The following is a 26,615-nucleotide window of genomic DNA, read 5'->3' on the forward strand; positions in this document are numbered from 1 at the left end:
ACTTACTACAGATGCAAATTAAATGTCGATTACAAATTAAATAATATTCATAACAAATATTAGTAAATAGGATTCTACTATTTTTAAAACTGTAGCTCCTGTGTGGAAAGGTGGTTGGAAGACCTGGGTTCAATTGCTGGCTCTGCCCCTGACAAGCTTTATTAAATGCTTCTCTTAACTTCACCTTGATCCTCAGTTTGTTCATCAACAGACACAGGAGCTGGATTAGATCTCTAGGTTCTTTGCATTTCTGAAATTCTGACAGTCTAAGTGAGGTTACTGACTAGATTCTTTGTTATGTCTTTTTTGTTCTGTAACATATGACGGTGTTAATAGGTTTTCAAACAATTCTCACACACAGCAAATCAAGGAGCTAGATGCCCTTTAAGTTCAAGTTGTAGGGTTCATTCACCATCTGGATAAGAATGACAGCTGACAAATATACAATTGGTGATGACTTATGTGGAATGTGGGTATGGGTTCCGGAAATATGCTAGATGAGTGAGATCCACCTAGATCAGAGTTAGTATAGTACACTGGAGAGGCTTAGCAGTTGAGTCAGAATTTAATTCTACCATTTTCTTCTTCTTTTTTTTTTTTTAAGTTTATTTATTTATCTTGAGAGACAGAGACAGAGAGAATGCACGTGCACGAGAACAAGGGAAGGACAGAAAAAGAGAGAGGATCCCAAGCAGGCTTTGTGCTGTCAGCACAGAGCCTGACTCGACTCAGAGTTCACAAACTGAGATCAGCCTAAATCAAGAGTCGGACACGTATCTGACTGAACCACCCAGGAGCCCCTACCATTATTTTCATTAAGAAAACCAACCACTGGGGCGCCTGGGTGGCTTAGTCGGTTAAGCGTCCAACTTTCGCTTAGGTCATGATCTCGCGGTTCGTGGGTTCGGGCCCCGCGTCGGGCTCTGTGCTGACTGCCAGCTCAGAGCCTGGAGCCTGTTTCAGTCTGTGACTCCCTCTCTCTCTGACCCTCCCCTGCTCGCTGTCTTGCTCTCTCTCCTAGAAATAAATTAAAAAAAAAAAAAAAAAGAAAACCAACCACTGCAGGACACAAAGCTAAATGCTAAAAAGTGAGTAGGATCATAAGAAGGAATAATGGATGCAATAAATAATAGCTAAAATATAAGGTGCTTACAGGGACACACAGGGGAAAACATATCCTATCTGAGCCTGAGAACAGCTTCCTGGAGGAGGCAGGAGGTTTGCTGGGAATCTCAGGAGACGATGGATACATCCAAGGGTCATGGGGCCATTCTAGCTAGCTTGGAATCTTACAAGTTTTTGGCCTTGGGAAAGTCACATAACCTTAATCTGTCTGCACTGAAAAAGAATGAAGAAAGGTAACCTGCTTTGCCTACCTCATAGCTTGGTATAAGGACCAAAGTAAGCACACTGAAGTGTTTGGAAACCGTGAAGGAGTATGAGCCTATTATTACAGTTTACAACCCCATTATTTCAGTCTGTTCAAATGAGAAATCTTTTCACAGTAAAGCCTACATCTCATATAAAACAATTAAAGCTCAGTGTCTCATCCTCTAGTTTCAGAGTCTGTTCTCAAGTGAGCAATCTCCACTGGGACTTAGGGAGAAGCAGCAGGACAAAGTACTTTTCTGAAGCTGGCAGTGAACTTGGGGGGCTCAGAGTTCCTTGTTTATTTTTATTTTACTGAGTCTGTCAGCAGCACTCAACACTACGGTCACAAAGAACTGGGCTATGGGAAAATGAACTTTCAGGCCTCAAATCTCATCCTTCTACTAGTTCGCTTCACAGAGACTCGGGTGTTTATATATTTACTCTGATCTACTTGAATTGGGAATGATCCTAGTATTTTTAAGTGTTTCATTGTTATTAATGAATAGAAAAAAATTAAGCACTCTGATGTCTGGATTTTTAGAGGATATGGGCAGGGTACTAGCATTACCTTTTCCTCTTTTTCTTCCCCCTCAGTGTAAATGGCCTCCTATATTATTTTATAATTGACATTACTACACTGAAAACTCTGTCCATTGTGGATTTCTGTGCTACATATAAACTTGCTGTGCTGTGTGTGTGTGTGTGTGTGTTTTATTTGAACCTTTGTAGCACTGGATTGGATCTTTAATTTTTTTTTTTAAGTTTATTTATTCATTTTGAAAGAGGGGCAGTGAGAAAGGGAGAAAGAATCCCAAGCAGGCTCTGTTCCAGCCCAACCTGGGGCTCAAACTCATGAACCATGAGATCATTACCAGAGCTGAAATCAAGAGTTGGACGCTTAAGTGACTGAGCCATCCAGGTGCCCCCTAGATTGCTTATAGACCTTATTAAATGATTATAAGTCAGTGCTTTGTGGACATAGGAGCTCTGGCTGAGCAGGTCATTAGAGACAACTTAATTTAATCCCTAAAGAGAAGACCAAGACAGCAAGCACGAATTTCCCCAAATCACAGGAAGAGCTGTTGGGCAGAATCAAGATTTGACTCAGTATCCTGATTCCTAATTCAGTCTCCTTCCTTCTTGACTAAAACTATCACCTTGCTGGGTTAGCCTTGTGAAAGCCCCTTAATACTATACAGCTTTCTTCATCTTTCCTGTAGATATCATCATTCTATAAACTTATTCTCAATAGCCTTTTAAACATGACTCCTTCCTCCTGACCAATTTCCTCTGTCTCAGAAATACCAATTTAAGATCCTACATTTTGGACCATTATCTTGATAATGGTTTTACTTAGTAAGACTCTGAGTGTACAAGTGGGGAATGGAATACTTATTTTTTTTTTAAGATACTTGTTATTGTTTTCTTCTCCTAATCCTTGGAGAGAATATATTTTATAATGCTTATAGACTTGGTTTCATTATACTCTTATATTGTGTACATAATCTTTGAGATAAAAAGTACACTATTAAAAATCACAGATTCCATTAATAACACTGACTGATTTATTATACAGAATTCTGCAACGAGAAGACTGGATGATTCATAGCAAGATCAGCCATATTTAGCTAAGGGAAAATGACCAAGATCAATAGGTTTAGATAACATATTCACTTCTCCCTTCAGTAAAACCAAACAAATCATATAAGCAGAGAATTCAGATAGTTATTTTAGCAGTTTTTTTCCCCACTCTGTATGATTCTAAGAATTCCTAATGCTGAACTGATAGAGTTTACCTTTAAGTTTACAGACAAAAACTCATATACCTCATTGACCAGAAACCTCATTCTTTATTCCTTTTAGAGATTTTTCATAATTATTGTTATTTCTATAGAAAAATACATAAGATATGGAAATTTTGATTTTATCATCAGACTCCTGAGCCTTACCAGAAAAAAATATGTGTGTGTGTGTGTATGTGTGTGTGTGTGTGTGTATACATATGCTATCTTAGGTATCAGAGAAATGATGGATTATATTTTTGACACTTAATGAAATTTTGCATAGGAGAAATGATGTAAAATTGCATATTTTTGTAGCAAATGGACATAGGCACAAGGAAATAAAATCTTAAATCTATCAAAGAATAAATAGAGGTTATACTCAAATATTGAAGTCAACAGCCCAGGAAAAAGCAGAAATCCTTTAGAATTAAAATTTACGTTAAACTTGGAGGCCCAAGTCGATCAGACAGAGCTTTGGCAATGGATCCACAGACAGACTGACTCAAAGACAGTTCGACAACTGCCAACATGACTGTTGGGAATTCTGCCAAAGAGCCAAAGGCTGGGATTACCACCCAATGCCTGGCATTCTCTTACTCGTGTTTGAAGCTCTCTCTCTGATACTTCATCCAATATTTTTGTTTGGCTCAAAAGCATCAAGGATTCACAGATTTTTTTAGATCATTAAATGTTCTTATTTTCAAGAAATATAACATTAGTTGTAAAAGAGCACACTTTTTCTCTGAAGTGTAAAGAAAATCTTGGTGGCTTGCTTTAAGTTCAAATAGAGAAATCAGCATTAAAGTCTGTTTAAGTCTTTATTTTAATAGGTTACTCTTCACCCACAAAATAAAAGATACATATTCATAATATGAAATGATTTCATTGTATCATAAACTCTAACAGAAAGAGTCCTTTTTCTAGCTCTAATGAACACACGACCCCTGAGGCTCTATATCAGTCCCTGTGAGGAGCACCAATGACAATGAAGTGTGGCTATAAGGAGAAATAGTTGCTCAACTATTCCTTGAGTTATGAGGAAGGAGGAGGGCAGAAGAACCTTCTGAGGGACAAGAGATATGTGTTCCGGTTTCCCAGGGCAACGTCCACTTACTTTACCTGCTAAGTCGCTAGCCAGTGAGATATGCGAGTTTTGTCTCCAACTCTAGACAAATTCTTTCATTAGGCAACTCCTCTGTCATTAGACAACTTCCCCATTAGGAATTCTTAGAGCTGTGTTGAAAAACAAATTTTTCACCCAACTTAAACTTGTGCATACTCTATTTGGAAAGCTTACCTTTGGATCTCGAAGGAACAGAGCCTTAAGAATCAGTGAGTGTACATCCCCAATTAGTGGGTAATGCATCAGAAGGCCAAGACAGGTCTGGTAGTTACTAGAGATCACTAAATAGGAAGAAAAAAAAAATTCAGAAGCAATACTGTTTAAGATGTTTGCATTACTTGAGACTAAAAAAATAACAACTTAGATGCAAAGAAAGCAAACCAATAACTCAATTAATTTGATAAAAGGAAATGGGGAGAAGGGATCTTTACCAAATGGCCTTTAAGCAGCACACTGTACTGTTAACTGCAATCTAATATCTACTACTTATCCTCAGGGGGTGTTGGAACAAGAGGCTCAGATATAGAGATGTGTATGCTTGCAATATAAATAAACTCTCAGAAGCATGCATATTTATTGCCATTTATATGTCTGTGTTTAAATGTCTCTAGTTTTGCTGCTTAGAAATTAGTAACAAAAATCTGATGAATGGGAAAGAACCAGTTTAAAATTCTCATAAAATAGTATTTACCTTAATTATGCTTCCAGAGTTACATGTTACATTTATTCTTTTATATATAAATATTACATAATTCTAAGTTTAAAAAAATCTAATTTCTTCCAATTATTTTTCCAAAGGTAGCAAGAAATTTAGGTAGAGTATCTATGCAGCATTTCTTGGAGGAAAGATGTCAAAATCTTCAAAGACAAGCCTAACTGTGTTCCTTAGACTGTCATTTAGTTTTTTTTCCCAAATCAACCTAATTATGGGTGCAATTATTAAACACATCTTTTCAGGCAGGTCTATGTAAACTACTTCATTTCTTGGCAATCCATCTGCCACTGCTGTCACAGTCGTGCCCATTAACGACACTTGTTTGGTAAGCCACACTGAATGCCTCCACAGCATTGATTGTGAAGAAACTTTACAGTTACAACTTCCTGTTATTGCAACTGAATCCTTTTCATTAATCAGAACGAGCAGTTGAAAATTATTCCATAGGAAAACAACTGTGATTCTATAGAAACAGCATAAATCACAAAATAAACAATTGTTTGTGATCAGAAATACCCTTGATTCTTAGATTTTTTTTCTTCTTTTGTTAAGGACCAGTTTTTGCAACAGCTTCTCACACCCTCCCCCTTCCCATGAACATTATGGGGAAAGGAGACAGGACTGGGCAAAATGAATAATTATAATCTATGTAAGGAACCACTTTATCATCTTCATTTCCGTTGCTGATCTGACAGCTTGTAATTTCATACATCTGCTTTCATTTGTAAAGCACTCACTTATCCTACCCTTTCTATATCTGTTCAGACTACTCTTTCCTTATTCGTTCATTTTGTCATATTCACATTCAGTTACCTGTTATCCTTTTTTTCTCTAGAATTCAAAAAGCTAGTAGACTGAGAACAGTATAACACTCCCATGTACAGTTTTCTGTGAGCTCTAACAAACAAATAAAACTTAAGTAATCAATTCATTTTATAGTTCATACTTACCCAAATATTATAATGATTATATACTCGTATATAATGACCCGGGAAGAATTCTTGTATACTTTGTAAGAGAGGCACGAGAGTTTTGTGGAAACAGTTCTGGGCTCAGGACTCAAAGATGAATTCTGGGACATCATATGAACCTTTCATAAAGTTGCCTTAAGGTTAAAGTACATAATGTGTATGGGTGGTTTATAGCAGCTGCTCAAAACCTGTTGAGGGAAACTTCTCCAAGCTTAAATGCAGTAATTTGGAATACAACATCTTGATTTAAAAAAAATTATCTGCCTGCTTTATTCAATCCAATAGTTATTCATTGAGTGCCTAATCCATGACAAGCCCCATGTTGGGCAGGGATGCAGAAACAAACAAAACACAGTCCTTACTCTAAGGAAAATTAAAGTGAAGAAGGGCAGATGTGTAACAAGCAGCAGTTAAAACTATGACTACCGCTAAGATGACAATAAATTATTGAAGGCTTTCTGAGACCAGGCCCTATCCCAACAACTTTCCCTACATTATCTCATTTAATTTCTATGACAATCTTATTATAAGCGTAAAATTACTACCCCTGTTTTACAGATCAGAAAACTAATAATTCAAAAGGTTGAGTCATTTGCCCCAATCACATAGTGATTTGGTCGTGGTGCAAGATCTGAAATTCAGAAATCTAGCTACAGGGTCTGAGCTCCAATACATGGCTTTGTTTTGAAAAGACAGTTGTTTTAAAAGTCATATGCCATAATGAGGGGCGCCTGGGTGGCTCAGTTGGTTAAGCATTCGACTTCAGCTCAGGTCATGATCTCACCGCTCATGAGTTCGAGCCCCACATTAGGCTCTGTGCTGACAGCTCAGAGCCAGGAGCCTGCTCTGGATTTTGTGTCTCTCTCTCTCTGCCCTCCCCTGCTCACGCTCTGTCTCTCTCTCTCTCTCTCTCTCTCAAAAATAAATAAACACTAAAAAAAAAATAGGGGTGCCTGGGTGGCTCAGTCGGTTGAGCGTCCGACTTTGGCTCACATCATGATCTCACAGCTCGTGGGTTCAAGCCCTGCGTCGGGCTCTGTACTAATAGCTCAGAGCCTGGAGCCTGCTTCAGATTCTGTATCTCCCTCTCTCTCTGACCCTCCCCTGCTCACGCTGTCTGTCTCTCTGTCTCTCAGAAATAAACATTAAAAAAAATAAAAAATTAAATAAAAATCAGATGCCATAATGAATACAATAATCACTGCAAACAGAAAAGTCAATAGTACTAACGCCCTTGTATAGGAGTTTTAAGCAGCCTGGATGGTCATCATAGCCCAGTCTCTAGAACGGCCCGATAAAGACAGGTATTTATTTGGAGGGACAAGGGTGACAATCCTGTTATTGAAACTTGAAAGAACTTTTGAAGCTGTCAGAAACTATAAAACATGCGGGGCGCTTGGGTGGCTCAGTCGGTTAAGCGTCTGACTTCGGCTCAGGTCATGATCTCACGGTTCGTGGGTTCGAGCCCCGCATCGGGCTCTGTGCTGACAGCCAGCTCAGAGCCTGGAGCCTGNTCTGTGCTGACAGCCAGCTCAGAGCCTGGAGCCTGCTTTGGATTCTGTGTCTCCCTCTCTCTCTGACCCTCCCCTGCTCACTCTGTCTCTCTCTCTCTCAAAAAAAAAAAAAAAAAAACATTTAAAAAAAAAGAAACTATAAAACATGCAAGGGAAGCCAACTAATGCATTAATATTATTCTACTTGCAGAGTGAAAGAAGGCGCTAACATTCTTTCTCTCCTTTCTCCCTTTCATCCACCCAGTCACTGAATGTGATGAACATTTCCTGAGCACCTACTGTATCCTGGACACACAGAGACCATGCTAGGCACCGGTACTAGGGTGGCACATGAACCTGGGCTCTGAAGGGCAGCAGAACTGCTGCCTGAAATACCGCTGTGGGGCTCTCACCTCAGCAGCACACGTACTAGAATCCGAACAATACAGAGGTCAGCATGGTCCCTGAGCAAGGATGACATGCAAATTTGTGAAGCAAAATACTGCTCTAGGAGTTCAGGACATGCCACCCCCAAATATGCCCCACTGGTATATTCATTATTTTGAGCAACAGGGGCTGAAAAACAACAAACGCAGTGTGAGGCCTTCTTTGAACTCTCCCTATCTGCCTAAAGACAAATCTTCCCAAAGGAAGTCAACTGTCATAAATTCCCCCAGGATAAACTTGGTCACAAACTCATACCTCTCATCTATTCTTCTAAGGGTTCACGGTCTCTCCTAAAAATCATTTATTGTCCTCTATGAAATCTACATCCTCCCTCCTCCTTCTTTATTAAGATAGTATTTAATCCTAAATTCTAAAGCCGTGTTTTTGAGAGTTGTTCATTATTCTGAGTACCATATACAAATGAGATACACATTTTTATATATGAGTCAATATGTTATATAATTACATATTTTATTAAACTTAAAATATTAAAATATAATTATAATGAACACATTGATAAGTATATAATTATATAAGAAGATAGATGTTAATAAACTTCCGTTTTTCTCATTAATCTGCTTTTTTTGTTAAACAATCTAGTTGAAAACCTCAATGAGTATAGGTAAAGTTTTACCTCCCCTACAGCCCACTGTCTTCAGAAAATACTATCTCTAATTTATTACTGAAAACTTGTACGTTTAGAGCACTTTTCATTTGCAATTGCATACGCGAAAGTATTAAGTCCCTGTTGAATTACTGTGCTCAATTAAGAGTAGGCAAGAGAGAATAACCCAAGCTGGTTTAAAAACAAAATCGCAGGGATCTGACAGAGTAAGAATTTAGTTTTGGTCTTCCCAGCAGATTGTTGTTGAATGTGAGACGCTACCTGCAGTGCTGTTCCTTCTCAGCGCTTCTTCTATCAGAGCAGGGCAGTGACTCAAGAAAACAAGTCAAAGGCTGATTTTTGGGATCTCCCTACATTTGAAATCACATACATATATGCTTTCAAAACAAAGTACGGAAGCTACACACTCTGAAGAGCTTATTCAGAGACGATGAAGACAAAGGTAAGTGGTACCTAGGGAAACATACTGGATTTGGAATCAGATGATCTAAGTTAGAATCTAGATTAGATATGTATCAGAATGCTGACTTATTACATGTATGACCTAGGTAAGGTGCTGAACTTCACGAACTTTGCTTCTCCCATTTATAAAACAGATAATGATGCTCATGCTACGTGCAGGGGTCCTTAAGCGTGGCACAGATGCAAGGTAGGGTGTTTCCCATCCTGCTTAATTCTTGCTGAATGGCACTCCCTCTGCACGAAGCACAGCAGACTTCTCTGTCTCTACCTTTAAATGGCACACGGCTGTTCCGGAGATGTCTAAGGGAGCCAGTTTAAGCAGTTTCTCCAGTAACAACAAAAAATAATGAAATCAGTGAAGATAATCAGAGGATGTTATTGTTTCGAGAAACCTTAGAGCAATGTGGTTAAATAACTCACGTATAATTCAAAGTTAACCATACCTACAATTTTAACACTTGCAAATAAAACACTCTATTCAAATTACTTCATTTTATATTTAGATATACTTACTTTCTCAAGGTAACAAAATGGACTGGGAACAACTACCAACGAACATAAAAAACTAAATGCAGACTTCCTTTAATTTCTCTAAAATTAAAAAAAAGTAACAGCCATCACTTATTAAGCATCTATATAATGTGCCTGGCAACTTGCCACATATTATACAAATAGCCTGCGAGTCCCCCTAATCCACACTAAGGAACCGATGGTCATCAACTCCACATTTTGGACAAGGAGACAGTAGTGCAGAGAGGGTCAACGACACATCCAAGGCTACTGGACTCCTGAATGGCAAACAGCGCTGAATGAACCCAGGCCTGTGTAGCTGACAGCCTCACTCTCCACCACTATACCTTACACTTTGCTGCATTCCTAGCAGAAAATGTCACGACAGGAGCATCTGTGTACAGAAGTCAAGTTCGGACAAAGAGCAGATGGCTTCCAAACACCAACTATGTTGTGAGCCATCGAAAAGTCTCAAAGATAACACTGAAAAAAAGCCCTCCATATATAAGGGCAAGTATAGAAAATATTTAGAAATAGGCATAAATTTTGTAGTTAGCTATAAAGAGGTATATAAACCAAATAATCATGGATTAAATGTAAAATGAAAATAATTAGCTAACAAGAACAACAAAAAGGAAAACCTTAAGGCTTTAAAATAATTTATTCTACCTCTACGCTGAAAACAAAGCCAATGTGGATTTACATGTCTTGCAAGGTAGCCAGCGTGCAGAAAACAATCAGTAAATGCTACGTGCTCTGAAAAAATATTTGTCGAAGACCTAATACGTGAAGGAAGAAAGAAGTAATGTTCGTATTTGTGGTCTTCCACCATTTAAAACACTTACTATTTTAACTCTCCCAGATATAAAATGTTAACACATAAAATTCGATTTCAGATGGACCAGAAACCAGGCGGGGCAGGGAGTAGTCATAGATAAAAACAACAAAACTTCGATTCTTTTCAGCCTTGGAGAAAGCCAAGTATCAAACAAAGTAATATCCTTCACCACACAAAGTGACTGTCGCCTAGTTTTATGACCGTCTGAGGACTGCGTCCTTCGGGTCTTCTTCCCCGGTGGCCGCTGTGACCACCGCCTCTCTTCGTGCCATCATCACTGCAGCACCCACCCTCAAAACCAAAGACGGACACACACTCTTCTGTAAACAATGGGACGGATGCTCTTTATTTCTCTAGTAGATTTTGCACAGAAATATGAGAATTTTAAATTAGATTTTTGGAAAGAGGAGAATCTCAAATTCTTTAGCTTAGAAAAAAAATTTTTTTATTATTTTTTTAAGAGTTTACTTTTCAGTAATCTCTGCACCAACCGTGGGGCTCCAACTCACAACCCGACATCAAGAATTGAATGCTCTACTGACTGAGGCAACCAAAGCACTCTGAGAAAAAGACTACAAAGTGCTCTTCTTGGGGCCCCTGGGTGGCTCATTCGGTTAGATGTCTGACTTCAGCTCAGGTCATGATCTCCCAGTTTGTGAGTTTGAGCCCCGCGTTGGGCTCTGTGCTGACAGCTCAGAGCCTGGAGCCTGTTTTAGATTCTGTGTCTCCCTCTCTCTCTGGCCCTGTCCCACTTGTGCTCTGTCTCTTTCTCAAATAAACATTGAAAAATTAAAAAGTGCTTCTCCTTTTGCTTCACTTTATAAGGATTTTTTAAATGTTAATTTTTGAGAGAGAGAGAGAGAGAGAAAGAGAAAGGGAGGGTGTGTGTGAGCAGCGAAGGGGTACAGATAGAGAAGAAGAGAGAGAATCTCAAGCAGGCTCCAGGCTGTCAGCACAGAGCTCAATCTGTGGGGCTCGAATCCACAAACTGATCATGACCTGAGTCGAAATCAATAGTTATATGTTCAAGTGGGCTACCCAGGTGCTCCAAGCTTAATACACTTTAAATAGAATTTATTTTAATCAGGGCAACAGAAGAGATCTCTACTCAGGCTTTTTATGTTTAAGCATACAGTGCTGTCAAATGAAAGGTAGTAAGCAAACAAGTACCTGAGTAGAGAATTGCTAGTGGGTAGGGTGTGAGTATAGTATGATGCACTGTACTGCTCAGGTGTGAGAACATTTGCCTCTGGCTACAGTTGACTTAACCAGAATTATGGTATGACGTCATGGGGGCAGGGAGACAAGAAATGCATTTGTGATGTGACGGCTGACACGTGGTTGGCTTTCAGTGCTTAGGATGAGTTCAAGCTTTATTTTCACGAATGAGAAGTTGGTAGACAACATTTAAAGTAAGAGTAACATTAGCATTTTTTTTTCTTTACAATATGGAAGGAAAATGTTTTTTTGGTCAGCTAAAAAGCACATGTGCCTGGGCACTGGGAGCAAGTGTTTTACAACCAGCCTTATAGGATGATTTGACTTTTTAAACTATGTACAACTTCCACAAAAGTCAGAACTCTGTTTAAAACTTCCACAAAGAGGGGCACCTGGGCGACTCAGGTGAGTGACCAACTCTTGATTTCTGCACAGATCATGATCCCAAGAATGTGGAATCCAGCCCTGCACCGGGGTCCATGCTGGGCACGAAGCCTGCTTGGGATCTCTCTCTTCCTCTCTCTCTGCCCCTCCCCTGCTCTCTCTCCTTTTTCTTCCTCTCTCCAAAAAAAAAAAAATATATATATATATATATATATAAAATGAACTTTTTCAAAACTTCTTCAATTTAGAGACTCGGTTTTAATAAGTCTGATTTATAGTTTTTGCCTATAAATTTACCAGGAGCTCTCTGGTCTGCCCCTTCATCCTGGGGAGGCCCTTACAAGAGCTGTATCCTTATTTCCTAGAGTATCTCACTTCTTTCTCACTTTACACCCTCATTTTGGTGGAGCACATCCTCTAAAAGCTTTATGTGCAGGACATGAATTTTTTTGAAAGGCTTTTCTGTTTGAAAAATTTTATTTTGACACTTAATGGTTACGCTAGGGACAGAATTCTAGGCTGTTAATGTTTTTCCTTTAGAAAATTGGGAGTCCTGTTCTAGAGTGTTTTGTCTTCCAGTGAAAAAGTCTCAAAGCATTCGAACTCACACACTTCTATGTGACCGGTTTCTCTTCTGCACCCACCCCCCATCTAAACTCATCGTAATGTACCTTAATTTGCATGTATTTTCATATATAATGGACTTTTTCAATTTAGAAACTCATGTTTTTCTGTTCAATTGGAAGTTTCTCTTTAATTGCTTCACTGATGATTTTCTCCCTTCTGTTTTTTTGTTTATCCTATGTTTGTTATGTCTTTCTTCTCTCTTTCTCTCTTCCTTTATCTATTAAAAGAAATCTCATTATCTAGATGTTGGGTCTCCTGGCCTGGTCCTTTAATTTTCTTTCTTATTTTCTACATCTATTCTATGTGATACTTTTTGGAATACTTTTTCAATTTTATATTCCAACCACCTTATTTTCATACTTTAACTTTCAATTACACTTTTTCCTTTGAATTACGTTTTCCTAGCTCTCTGAGATGTTTCCTCCACCCTATGTAGTCTCTGTACTCACAGTTGTTTTTTTCCCCCGGCTGCTCATTTAGATCTCTGCTTTCATTTTGATGCTTTCCTCAAATGTTCGGTGATTGCTGGCTGTGTGCTCACGTCTAAGAGTGAGGTAGTACAAAGGTAACTTGAAGCTGTCTGTGGATCGATGGGTAGGTCTGTTAACTCTAGGGTTTACAGAGGTCATTCTTGGGTAATCCCTGGGCCTAGACTTTTAAGCCTTTTTTCTTGGGCTGACTGGATTTCCCCAGAGAAGAATCCTCCTTCTTATAGAGGGAGATAGTCTGGTTTTAGTGTTCTGGGAACACTAAAGACAGCAAAAAATACTGCTGGGCTCCATGTTTACTGAAACTCCCTGAGTCCCTAGTGCAGAGAGCCACCATTTTACCAGGATAAATCCTGGAGGTACAGGTTGGAGATCTGGGTATATAATTGCTTCTTAAATAGACTTTCAACTGGTTCTCATTTTTTAGACTTTTTAAAAAATATATTTATTTATTTTGACAGAGAGAGAGAGAGACAGAGTACGCACGAGTGAGCATGAGCCTGTAAGGGGCAGAGACAGAGAGAGAATCCCACACGGGCTCCGTGCTGTCAGCGCAGAGTCCAACTTGGGGCTTGATCTCATGGTTCATGAGTCCTATAACCTTTTCCCTTCCTCTACCAATTTTCAGAGATACCTAGCACTGCTAATTTCTATACTTTTAGGAATTTTATGGATTATTTCTTGGCTTTCCCCATGATCAATTTTGTACTGAGCCTTCCTGGATCTGTCAGTTATCATTCCCCCATCTGATTTCCTGCTTCCCAAATCTCTGTAATCTCCTTCCTAATTCTGTGTCCCATGGGTTTACATTAATGGGGGTTTCAGGAGCAAGAGGGGTAAATCAGGAGATCAATATAACATCTCAAATCTGATATGCTTTAATTACTTTTTTAGTGATATTTCTACTCAGCGTCTGGGCAGGTGAATTGACAGGGACTAAGAATCTAGGTGAGGAGGCAACTGAGGGGGGAAAGCTAAGAAGGTCAAGTGAGAAAGCTGGGGAAGTCAATGGTCAGGAAGACCAAGATCACCATCTCTTTTGTCTAATCATCAAGCAGAATGGCTGTAGTCAACTTGCAGGACCAGTCACATTATATTTTGACAGCAACAGATGGACATGGAATCTTGAGTACTGCTGGGTAAGATTCCAGTGATGCATAAAATTTTTGCTGGCTTTTGCTCACTGAAGTTATCCTAGAGTTCCTGAATCCATCTGTTATATTGCTTTCTAGGGCAATGGGAAAATGTGGGATGGGAGTAAGAACATGGAAAGGCAAGATTATGGGATTAAGAGAGAAGACTCCTTCCTCCCCTTTATACAAGGCCAGAATAGGGTATGAATGATGATTGTGAACATGAAATAGAATTTGACTAGGGGAATAGTTATCCTTTCATATCTCTACTCCTATAGTTGTATACAATAAACTTATTTTCAAGCAAAAACTCCCTTACATTAAAAAGACAATATGACACATATTAGAATGTTCAAAATCGAAAACAATGACATGACCACATGCTGGTGACAATGTGGAGCAACGAGAACTTTCATTCACTGCTGGTGGTAATGAAAACTGGTACAGCCATTTTATTTTTATTTTAATGTTTGTTTATTTTTGAAGGAGAGGGACAGAGTGTGAGTGGGGGAGGGGCAGAGAGAAAGAGAGACACAGAATCTGAAGCAGGCTCCAGGCTCTGAGCGGTCAGCATACAGCCTGATGTGGGGCTCGAACTCACAAACTGTAAGATCATGACCTGAGCTGAAGTCAGACGCTTAACCGACTGAGCCACCCAGGCACCCCTGGTATAGCCATGTTAGAAGATAGTTTAGCAATTATGTTGTAATATTTTTAGGCAACTACAAAGATAAGACAGTTAATTTTATGTATCAGTTTGGCCTAAAGGATGCCCACATAACAGGTAAAACATTAGTTCTGGGTGTGTCTGTGAGTATGTATCTGGAAGAGATCAGCATTTGATTCAGTAGGCTGCGTGAAGAGACTTGCCCTCAAAAATAGTAGGCATCAGCCAATCCACTGGGTCCCAAATGGAACAAAAAGGCAAAGAAAAGGTGAATTCTCCCTCTCTTCTTGAGCTGAAACGTCCATTGTCTTCTGCCCTTGGATATCAGAGCTCCTGATCCTCAAGCCTTTGGACTCTGAGATTTCCACCAGAGGACCCCTTTTTCTCAGGCCTGCAGACTGAGACTGAATTACACCCACCTGGCTTTCTTGGTTCTACAGCTTGTAGATGACTGATGGTGAGACTTCCAGGCCTCCATGACTGTGGAAGCATATTCCTGTAATAAATCTCCTCATATATATCTGCATTTGTATTCTACCGGTTCTTTTTCTCTGGAGAACTCTGAAAATACAGAAACTTCTACCTGATAGGTCACAGGGGTGAGTGGTCCACCCCACACCAGATGTGGGGCATAGCCAGTGGACTCTATTCTCTGAAAGGAGATGCAGTCAAGGTCTTGGGCAACTTAGCCAGCATTATCTTTCACATATTTATATTCCTAGCCCTGGTGCATTCATTCCTAGGTTTCTTTATCTGAGCTCTAGGTCCTTTTCAGGTGCTTCAGCCATGACCTCTCCTGGGGGTTGGAAGGACTCTTACAGACATGTTTCTTCATTTGACCTAGTACCTTTCCACTCAACCTCCCAGCCTTGCTCCCCAAAGCATGGCCATCTCAGGGTCCTCAAACTGCCAGAATCTTTTGTTCAGGACCCCTTCAACAGTGAGATGACACCACATATATGTTGATCTATCTGACCCTCAACCAGTGTGCCATTCCATGGTGGAATGAAGCAAACGGAGTTGACATTTTCTCCAGTTTTTGACTCTTGCTAGTAGCACCACAGTGATTCAAGGCTTAACGCTTCCATTTTTGACTTGTTGCTCTAATCGGCTACTCTAATAGTTCAGGTCTCTCTTCTGCCCAGCTCAGCTGAGTTCCTGACATTTACCATACTATCTGGCAGTCATGCTCCTTGATATTTACCTACATGAAATGAAAACTTACGTCCTCACACAAAAACTTGCACACTGATATTTGTAGTGGCCTTATTCATAGTTGCCAAAACTTGGAAAAAACTAAGATGTCCTTTAGTAGGTGAGTGGATAAACAAACTGTGGTGCATCCAGACAATGGAGTATTATTCAGAGCTTAAAAGAAATGAGCTATCAAGCCATAAAAGACACAGAGAAAACTTAAATGGGTATTACTAAGTGAAAGAAGCAAATCTGAAAAGGCTATGTACTGTATGATTACAACTATATGGTATTCTGGAAAAGGTAGAACTATGAAGACAATAAAAAGATCAGTGGTCGTCAAGGGTTACAGGGGTCAGAGAGATGACCACAGAGGCGTTTTAGGGCAGGGAAACTATCAGATAATACTATAATGAAGAACAGATGTCGCCACACATTTGTCCAAACCCATAGAAGATATAACAGCAAGAGTGAATAGTAGTGTAAACTAGGTACTCTAAGTGATAATGAGGTGTCACCGTAGGCTTGATGATAACAAATACACTGCTGAGGTGAGGGATGCTGAGGATGGGGTAGGCTGTTGTGTATGTGGGGGTGGGAGTATCTGGGGATTCTGTATTTTCCACTTAATTTTGCTGTGAGCCTAAAATTTCTTTAAAAACTAAGGTCTACTGGGGGCACCTGGGTGGCTCACTGGTGAAGCAGTCAACTTTTGATTTTGGCTCAGGTCATGATCAGGTCACATTGAAAAGTGTGGCTCTTGAGTTCGAGCCCTATGTTGTTGGGCTCTGAGCTGGCAGCAGGGAGCCTGCTTGGGATTCATTCTCTCTCTCTCTCTCTTCCCCAACCCCCCAACTACCTCTCCTTCTCCCTCTCTCCTCCTCTCCTCTGCTAGCACTCTCTACTTCTCCTAAAGTAAATAAATAAACATTTAAAAAAGTCTATTGGGAAAAAAATCTAACCATAAAAAAATGTGCTACTATGATGTATCAGCCTGTATTAGTGGAGTTTTAGATTTTTAAACTAAAATATAAAGTAATATAAATGGCATTTGTAATTCAAAGGGTTATATTAATATCCATATCTGAGATGGCCATAAAGTGACTGGCAATATTTAATGTGTGAGTGAGAAGAGAGCTGGCAGTCAGGAAGTGCTTGAACACGCCTTTAAAAATAAGACCACCAATTTGTGTTTTGATAAAAAAAAAAAAAAAAAAAAAAAAAAAAAAAAACAAACCTCTGTGACACATTACTATGTAATTTAAGAGAGGCTTTGTTTCTTAGTCCCTGATGTTGGGTAAAGGTTTTCCAGAGAAGACAAATACATTCAATTTGTAGCTGAAATAAATTGTAGTTTGACACCAGCATAATGATGAGCATGCTCTTAACAAGAAAACAGAGAAACAGAAATGCTGGGGTAGGGCAGACGGAAACACTGGCAGATAAACAGGTAGTGGGTGAAGAGTTAGCAGAGATCTATAATGAAATAAAAAGGAACAGTATCAAACTACCAAGATGACAGTTGCCACCCCAGGCCAGACAAAGAAATGGCTAAAGACTCCCTATAGGAAACCCAAGACAATTACAGTATTGTGACATGTTATGCTGGCTAAAAAACAAGGTAGAAGTGGGTAGAAGTACCAAGAAGGTAAGTTTTCCATTTACAAAGTATTCAGAGTAAAGGTAAATTAAAAGAGACAATAAACATTTAAAAGTTACTTTCTAGTTAGGAAAATCAACTGTTGAAAGAATTCAATTACAGTATTTCAGCTATTAATACAATTTATAAGACAAATAAAAGGTATGGTACACTGTAAATTAGTGAAAATGTTTTACTTGGGGCTAATAAAACATCAGATCAATAAAAAATAGATGTGAAAAAGTTTAGATACTTTAAAAGTAGACAATGCTTTCTTTACAAAAGTCACATTGAAAAGTGCGTTTTAAAAAACCTATTTGAGTTCACATTCTAGGAGTTCCTTGGCACCTGTCTTCTCAGCAATTACTGCAGACGTATCCACGCCTCCATCTCATCCCAGGTCTCCAGGGTTCCCTTCCATCTGAGGTCACCCCAGATACCGAGCACATGAAAAGCTTCAAGTGCTTTGAGGGTTAGGGAAGAACTGTAACATGTGGTTCTGGTCCTGAAGAGCTAAACATCTACTTTTGAAGATGGGACTAACATGCAAGATGGAACAACATAAGACAGAGCATCATTAAATGCTATGCTGAGTTGTAGTGATTAAAATCTTATAGGAACCCAAAAGAGAGGTCAGTATGGGCTAAATAATTGGTGAAGGTTCGGGAAAAAGTTGTCTTTCACCAGGCTTGAAAACAGAAGCAGAGTTTGGGTAAACGGAATCAGAGGAAGTAGGAACCACATGAGCGACTTTATTTCAGTACAGAATAAATCAGTAAAAACAACAGTGCAATGGGAGTATAGGTATTAATAAACTATTACAGGAGTAATGGTTTGTGATCAGATTTCCTTATTTCCTAACCTTTAACGTATAGAAGCTTAATCTACATAATCTAGCAAAGAATAAAAAAAAACCACTTCTTATGACACATAAGAAAGTAAGCCTTTTGGGGTGCCTGGGTGGCTCAGTTGGTTAAGCATCCGACTTCGGCTCAGGTCATGATCTTGCAGTTCGTGGGTTCAAGCCCCCAAGTCGGGCTCTGTGCTGACAGCTAGCTCAGAGCCCAGAGCCTGTTTCAGATTCTGTATCTCCCTCTCTCTGACCCTCCCCTGCTCATGTTGTCTCTCTCTCTCAGAAATAAATAAAAAACATTAAAAAAAAAAAAAGTAAGCATGTTATGGTTTGATTAAAATGTTAGGGATTATTCAGAAATGGTGCCATGTATCTCCCTCCAGAAAAGCAAAAGTTTCATTCAAAGAACAGCCATCTGACGCTATCATTTCAATGATTAAATTTTAAAATCTATATAATATTCATACTGTTATTTTTCCCAGTATGAAATTTTATTAGTACTTAATAAAATTAAGATAGGGCTTGAGGAACAGAAAAAGTGATGTGAGAACCGGCCTGTACTAGCCCTATGGTCTTGATCTGGCTTCCTAACTTCTAACCATGGGTGTTGGGCTGAATTTTTGAAGCCTTGTAAAGAATGCGATGTTGATAGGAAATCTATTAAGTGGTTGAATACTATGCTTGCCTGACAAACTACTTTTAAAGTGAATGAAAGCTTTGTTCAAAGTACTGAAAGAAAATGATAGGAATACTTTTGTTAAAAACTAAGTATGAGATGCTGGCAGAACACTGCTGGGGCAGAAAATGAACGAAGCAGGGCTCTCAGATCCAATCTCATTTGACCACACCTGTGATGCTTCTAAGTCTCTACCCTGAATCCCTTCATACTCTGATTTCCCCATAGTCTCTTCCTGGCCATGCTTCCCTCCCTACATATTCCAAACCACTCTTTTTTAAAATTTTTTCTTAATGTTTTATTTATTTCTGAGAGAGAGCGAGAGCGAGAGCGAGAGCGAGAGCGAGAGAGAGAGAGAGAGAGAGAGAGAGAGCGTGAGCAGGGGAGGGTCAGAGAGAGAGGGAGACATAGAATCTGAAGCAGGCTCCAGGCTCTGAGCTGGCTGTCAGCACAGAGCCCGATGCGGGGCTCAAATCCGCGAACCATGATATAGTGACCTGAGCTGAAGTCAGACGCTTAACTGACTGAGCCACCCAGGAACCAGCAACCACTCTCTTAAAACTGTACTCAACACCCTCTCCATCCTTTTGCTTCCCTTCAGTTCTGCCTAATTCATTTGGACGTGGGCCTAGCTTGGAACCGAGATCATGATCTCCTGCTCCTGTATGCCTTGACTGCAGTGTGTGGCTCAGAAAATCCTAACCTTGAGGCCTGGTTCTGTTGCCCACTGTGAGTCTCTGCAGGATAGGATCTTTAACAGCTAGACCAGCTGGTCCTAGCCCATGGTCGGCCATCTCTCCCAGACTTCCCAGGAATCCTCTAAGCTCCCTAACCTTACCACGCCTCACTCACAGCAGACAACCTTGCCTCCTCCTGTATCAGACATACAATTCTTCCACTTCCCATCTTCTCCACCTATCAACTAGTCTACTTCTGAAACCTGCCTAGTGCCTGCAGCCAGGACCTGCATCAACTTTTATTCCTCTTCCGTAGGACTCCTCACCTCACTCCATTGCCTCTAGGCCCTTGTTTCTTCAATTATTTCACACAAAAGATATTCATCAAGATTACTATATACCAGGCCCCATTCTAGATGCTGGGGTATGGTAGGGAAACCAAGACAGAAAAACTATGGTCTCTTGTTGGGGACAGGGGAGTGGCTATGAAGAAACAAAAACTTCAAGTAAACAGAATAATTTACCTTTTCATAGATCTCATCAATGAAATGGGGAAAAACTAGTGCTGATCCTTGAGGGGCCAACTTAAGACTGGTTGAGAAGTAAACCCTCAACTGGTTCCCCCCAGCCTCCAATGAGCATTCTAAAGATAGCCATGCAACTCTCCTTGTCCCTACACTAACCCCTAGTACATCTTTCTTCATCCCTGCTCTGCTGTCTTTGAAGATTGCTCTACATGTGCTATCTCTACATTCTTTCCTTTTTACTGAATTGATTTTTTAAGCTGAAACTGTAATACATATAGAAAGCAACAGGAACAATAACAAAACTATAGAGAAAGCTATTATACTTTTCAACTGTCTAGTTACTCTTCAACCCATCACAATCCAGCCTCTGCTTTACCACTCCACTAAACCACTTGGGCCAAGTTCATGGCCATTTCCCCCTTACCTTACCGCACCTCAGCACTCTCAACCCCCAGTACTTCCCTTGGCTCTGATAACACAGCTTTGTGAGGTTACAACACATACCCTTTCTTCTCTGGTGCCTTAAACACTGCTGTTAAATGCAGAGTTCCACCTTTGTCTATCTTCTCCTTCTATAAGCACCTATCTCAGGTAGGCTGACCAAGTAATCTGATGATCCTTACAGGAGGTCTTTGAGAATGCAAGAGGCCAGGTTAGGAACATTACTCTTGATTAGCAGGCTAAACCAAGACTGTCCCAAGCAATCGGGATATATGGTCACCCTATTCTTATGAGGTCACATCCAGTATTATGGTTCTAACTAACACATACCTATTATACATTTGTAAAACTAAATCTGTAGCCTTAATATTGACATTGAACTTTACTTTCCAAATCTTCAGGTTATTATTTCTCACAGATCCCACATTCAGTAGGGCCAAAACATAATAATTTCCATTCCTAAAACATGCTAATCCTTGTTTCCTATCCAAGTTACACATTTTACCTAGTCACTCAACTCCCCAAGCTGGGGACTGTTTTAGACTTCCTGTTCTTCCTCACCCATATTTAGTCACCAAGACATGCTGATTTAATTTTGAAGATTTCTCCAATCTACAGTTTTCCCCTGAATAACTGTCATAACCTTTTATCTGGATTGCTCTGCTTTACTCTTTCTTGTTTCCTTTGCATCTATTCTCCACAGTGCCATCAGAGTCATCTAACAATGACAATACTTCTGCTCTGAACCCTTCAGGGGCCCCTATTATTTGCGGGATAAAGACTTTCATCACAACCCTATCCCTCCCTGTTCATTTCTTTGGTCTCATAACCTGTCGGTCTCACTTTGCACTCTAATAGCAAATGGCTATTCCTTCCACCTGAAATTCAGATCCCTTTATTTAACTTGCCAACACCTACACCATTTTCTCTAGTCACTCACAGCGGACCCAGAGGAGATTTCAGTGCTTCTCCTTTAAACTTACATATTGCCTATCCATACCTCAACCACAGCACTGGGTATGGTAGTTTGAAATTAATTATGCCAGTCTTTCCTACTAGTTGACAGACTTCTTGAGCATAAGGGCAGTGACCCTAAAACTTAATAGTCACCCTATTTTTAGGAGATCTCATCCACTGTTACGGATTTTAAAAGGCAAATTAAAATAAACTCGCCTAAATACTGAAAGGAATAAATGACTTAATTATCCCTGGATTTTCCCACATGTGCCCATACATTTTATAACATCAGTAGATGAACTGAAAGTGTGTAAGGGCTTCAACTGCCAAAAATTTGCCTGTTTTATGAAATTGATTTCAAAATGTAGATCTTAGCAGACGAGACAGGATGATTAAATTACAAAATATATAGTTGTGATATACCAAAGTTAAGAAAAGAGCAAATACTTTGGGGCGCCTTGGTGGCTCAGTCAGTTAAGCGTCCAACTTCGGCTCAGGTTGTAATCTCACGGTTCAAGGGTTCCAGCCCCATGTCAGGCTCTGTGCTGACAGCTAGCTCAGAGCCTCAAGCCTGTTTCAGATTCTGTGTCTCCCTCTCTCTCTGCCCCTCCCCTGTTCATGCTCTCTCTCTCTGAAATAAATAAAAACATTAAAAATTGTTGTAATTAAAAAAAAAGCAAATACTTAATTGTTTAAGACTACAGAAAATCAGAATATATTTCCATGATTGTTTGAACTGGAAAATTTTGTGAAAATATCCCAAACCATTTTTCTAAAAGAGGGAACTCATTCCTTTCGTCTTTTTAATTACATTAAAAAAATATACTATGTTAAAATGAGAGAGCAATATTGAATATCCTAAAATCTAGTATCCATCAAATCTACCCAAACCTCTTTCTCTACTTTCCAGATGTTAGCTCTTATAATTTCCATGTTCTTATATGATTAGCTCTGACTCAGAAAGAAGGAACTTTCTACTTTGTCTGTCAAAACCCAAAGTATCTGACCTTCAGGGCAGAAAAAAAAATCACAATTTTTGGATAAAATGTGGTGCTCCTGTCACTTATTCATTCAAGTAATTTTGGGGGAATTAAAAGAGTATAAACTAAAATTTTAAAGAATGTTATTAGCGTTACCAGAGGCATAGCAAGAGCATCTGGCGCAACTGGTATTCAATGAACAAACACAGAGAGCCACAGAGCCGTGTAACAGTCAAGATTACGAAGGACGCCGAATAGTTTATGTTCTACTGACAAAGTCCTACTCTGATGATAGTTTTTTTATTTCCTATTTAATCATCACGTTGTGCAATCTTTCCTAATTACACTTTGGCTTACAAATCTTGTTTTGTGAACGGTGATTTATTTTTCTTAGAAGGAAAACAATCTGAGGTATTTCGAGATTTAAAACATGCTCTGATATTTTCTTCAAGCTGAAGATTACAAGACTACTCACAACAGATAGGCACTGGCTTTCCAGCTATGGCAAACGTCCTAAGGTGGATCTGATGAGATAGGAATACGTCTACCATTTGGCAATCTAATGAGAAATGCGTTTGGCCATAATATAACTGAGAAAAAGTTAAAATATCTTTAAATGTAATATTTATTTTTTATTGGCAAGTTGTTGACACTATAAAAATAGCTCCAATTGCCTGATAATATCTTTGAATACTCCCTACCTGTCAGAAGGTGGAGCTCTAAACATATCTGAAATACTGGCTTTTTCTACGTGCTTTTCACAAATGTGTATAATGAGGAGATTAAAGCAGGAGTGAAGTCTTTGGAAAAATAGTTCTGAAGAATATTCCAATTCTCTCAGGATAAAATCACCCACATCTCCCAATATGTACATAGTTAACTAACAAAAAGATATTTAGTATGCTCCTTTGAAACTTCAGTATATTACCTACTATAAAAAGCTAGGTATGGTAATTCAGAATAAAAGCTAAAACATGTTTAAGAGATAAAACACATTTCAAAACTCCAGACCACCTACTTGAATGTAGGCAAGATCATTAACACTTACAAGCATCTCGGATGTAGAGTAACATGGCTATGAAGATATAGTCAACTAAACTCAGGCTAAGGCCATCTGCAAACAAGGCGTCCCAGACCACCAGAAGATCCTGCAGGGGGAACTCTCGTCCAAATAGTAGCCGGACCCACCGTCTGGAGAGAAACAAAACCAAAATTCAGAAAACAGTACTTCTGAGAGCAATACGAAGAGGAGTCATTTTCTACTATAACCGTGAAAAAACTATATTTTTTAATTGATCACACTGAGCAAATATTACATACTGAAAATATAATACAGTAAAATCCAAGTTTTAAGCTTTCAGATGAATTTTGTCATTTTATAACTGGGCCACAATCGTTAAAGTTTATTCCTCTATGTAGAAAACACTATCAGGATACTTGAAAAGGGCAGACATTTTTCATATTTAATAGAAACCCCAAACTCAAAATGCAAAGAAGACAATGAATGCACACTGGTCTGACAGTCACATCATATGCAAGGTTAGGATTAAAAAACAGAAGTTTCCAAAATTTTATAAACACTCCTGATTTGTTGTTGTTCACTGGACTTTTGCAAATGATCGTACAACAAAATAACTATAGCTAAACAGAAAACTGCATTCTCACATTTCACTCTTTGAAATAGTCACTTTAAAATTAAATGTGGGAAAAAATAGGTATCCTTTTTTTGGTCAAGTGTAGGTAGTTATTTTAAATGAAACAAATAGTGATACTTTATTTTTAACTTTAGAATAGATATACCTTACCAGTGAGGTTATCTTTTTAGGAGTGTTTTAAAATACACAGTCATTCCTATGGCCAGGAAAATGGGACATCCATGCTATAAGTAGACATAATCGGCTTACAGGAATACTCAACAAGGTCTGTGTATAATTATATGTCATAAACAGTTATACTTTAACCTTTCAGTAAATGCCTATAAGCTATTCATAAGTAATTCTTACAAGAAAATTAAAATAATTCACTCTGATATGCTTTTATCCATTTACTCCTAATTTTACGTAACGCGGTTACAATTTCCTTACATAAGACCTTCTCCAGGATTTTCAGCTAGAATTCTGTGTGGTTTTGGCACATAACAAAGAACCAAAAATTCCAAATTTCGAGTATACCAAATAGTACAGAATAGAGGAAATTCTTCAAAAATTAGTTAAAGGAGATTACCTCTTTGCAAAATTAGAAACCAAATGTAATCATCTGTAGGGTTAAAATGAGCCCTCTCCGCCAAAAATTTCAAATATTTTCTTCATATTTAGGAATGAATCAAAGTTTTGACAATAAAGAGTATAATCACACATACATATCACAGTTATTAGGAACCATATGATCAAATACTTAAGTTTCATTCATATTATCAAATTAATCAACAGATTAAATTGTATTTACAATTACATCTTAAATTACGATACTCAGTTTTTCAGGAAAAAGATTTAATCCTAAGTAACATTTATCTTTTTAAAAGTGTAACAGTATCCTTTACAATTTTTACCTTTTAACTCTCACTCCACTGCTAATATGAGAGGTGTCTAAAATAGAAATATTTTTTGGTCTAATACTGTTTGTAGTTATATGGCTGTGGGAAAAACCTTACTTCTCTACACACTTCTAATTCTTTCAAATTACAAATGCCAATATTTGCTGTTTTAAGAAGTACAAAAATATCTCCAAATTAAATAGGTTGCTCTTCTTGAAATGACAAAGAATCAGTGAGTCCTTCAAGGAATATCAGGAGAACCAGAGAACGAGCAAATCAAAAAGTACCTGGATTCAACCATTTTAGGGACCTGTTTAAAAACAGGATCTTTAAACTGATAATTATATATGTATTATTAAATGAGTAGAACAGTTAGAATGTGGTCATTTATTCAGCCAATACAGCTGGAAGAAAACTTCAATGAAAAAAGCTGATAAAGATCTAAAGTGTAACATGCTGACTGTAGTTGATAACACTGTTTTGCACAATCAAAATTTGCCAAGAGAACTAAAATATCCTCACCAAAAATAGATGAACGAATGAATGAATCAATTAATCAATAAAGTATGTGAGATGATGGATGTGTTGATTAACAAGATGGGAAAAACCATTTCACAATGCACACATACAACAAATGGTTACAATGTATACTTTAAATATCTTATAGTTTTATTTGCCAAATTATACTTCAATAAAGCTGAAAAATAAAAATAAATAAAAATTGTCTTGGTTTAATGGATAGGCAAAATTTGGCATTTTCAAAACATAAAATTCTGACATTTAACTGACCCTTCCTGGGTCAAATCTAGATATCAGTATGAAATTCAAGAATCACACCTAAATGATGGTAGTAGCTACACTTGAGGTGAGCATAAGTATAATGTATAAACTTGTCCAATCACTATATTGTGTACCCGAAGCTAATGCAATGTGTGTCAGCTAAATTCTAATAAAATAATTTTAAAAAATAGAAAAGAATTACACCTATAAAATTGTACTCTGACTTGAACTCGCTTCTTTCATTCACGGAGGTCATTTTAATACTTTCCTTATTTGAGAAAGCCCATTTAATAGCTATGGTTGGTACATCCCGAAAGACATTACTTTTGGCTAGCCTTCTTATTCTGTGTGTTTTTCCTGCTATCTCCCATTAAAAGCAAAACGACTGTTGAAAAAAGCTGACATCATCTATCATGCTATAATAGACATCACTTAGCAAAAAAGAAAAAAACTGAGGAAAGTTAATAGATACCACACAGAATGTAATACTATCTTTTTGCCC

The 26,615-nt window shown here is 38.5% G+C and overlaps 1 protein-coding gene and 1 non-coding gene across 7 annotated transcripts in view; one reads left to right on the top strand and one right to left on the bottom strand.

The window, feature by feature from the left end:
• The window catches only part of TBC1D5 (TBC1 domain family member 5), a 540,103-nt gene that overhangs the window by 114,556 nt on the left and 398,932 nt on the right, over nucleotides 1-26,615 (bottom strand). For all 6 annotated transcript variants that reach the window (XM_039250589.1, XM_039250592.1, XM_039250590.1 and 3 more), the window contains 2 exons: nucleotides 23,849-23,991; nucleotides 4,453-4,559 (listed from right to left, as the gene is read on the bottom strand). In XM_039250589.1, the coding sequence (XP_039106520.1) occupies nucleotides 4,453-4,559; nucleotides 23,849-23,991 (250 nt within the window). The remainder of the gene's footprint in view (nucleotides 1-4,452; nucleotides 4,560-23,848; nucleotides 23,992-26,615) is intronic.
• On the top strand, nucleotides 7,861-7,966 carry LOC120244204. The gene has a single exon (XR_005531495.1). It is a non-coding gene; the product is annotated as a U6 spliceosomal RNA (small nuclear RNA).

This window comes from Hyaena hyaena, unplaced genomic scaffold (assembly GCF_003009895.1).
Source record: "Hyaena hyaena isolate Hyena2069 unplaced genomic scaffold, ASM300989v1 scaffold_375, whole genome shotgun sequence".
In the NCBI taxonomy this organism is placed as follows: domain Eukaryota; kingdom Metazoa; phylum Chordata; class Mammalia; order Carnivora; family Hyaenidae; genus Hyaena; species Hyaena hyaena.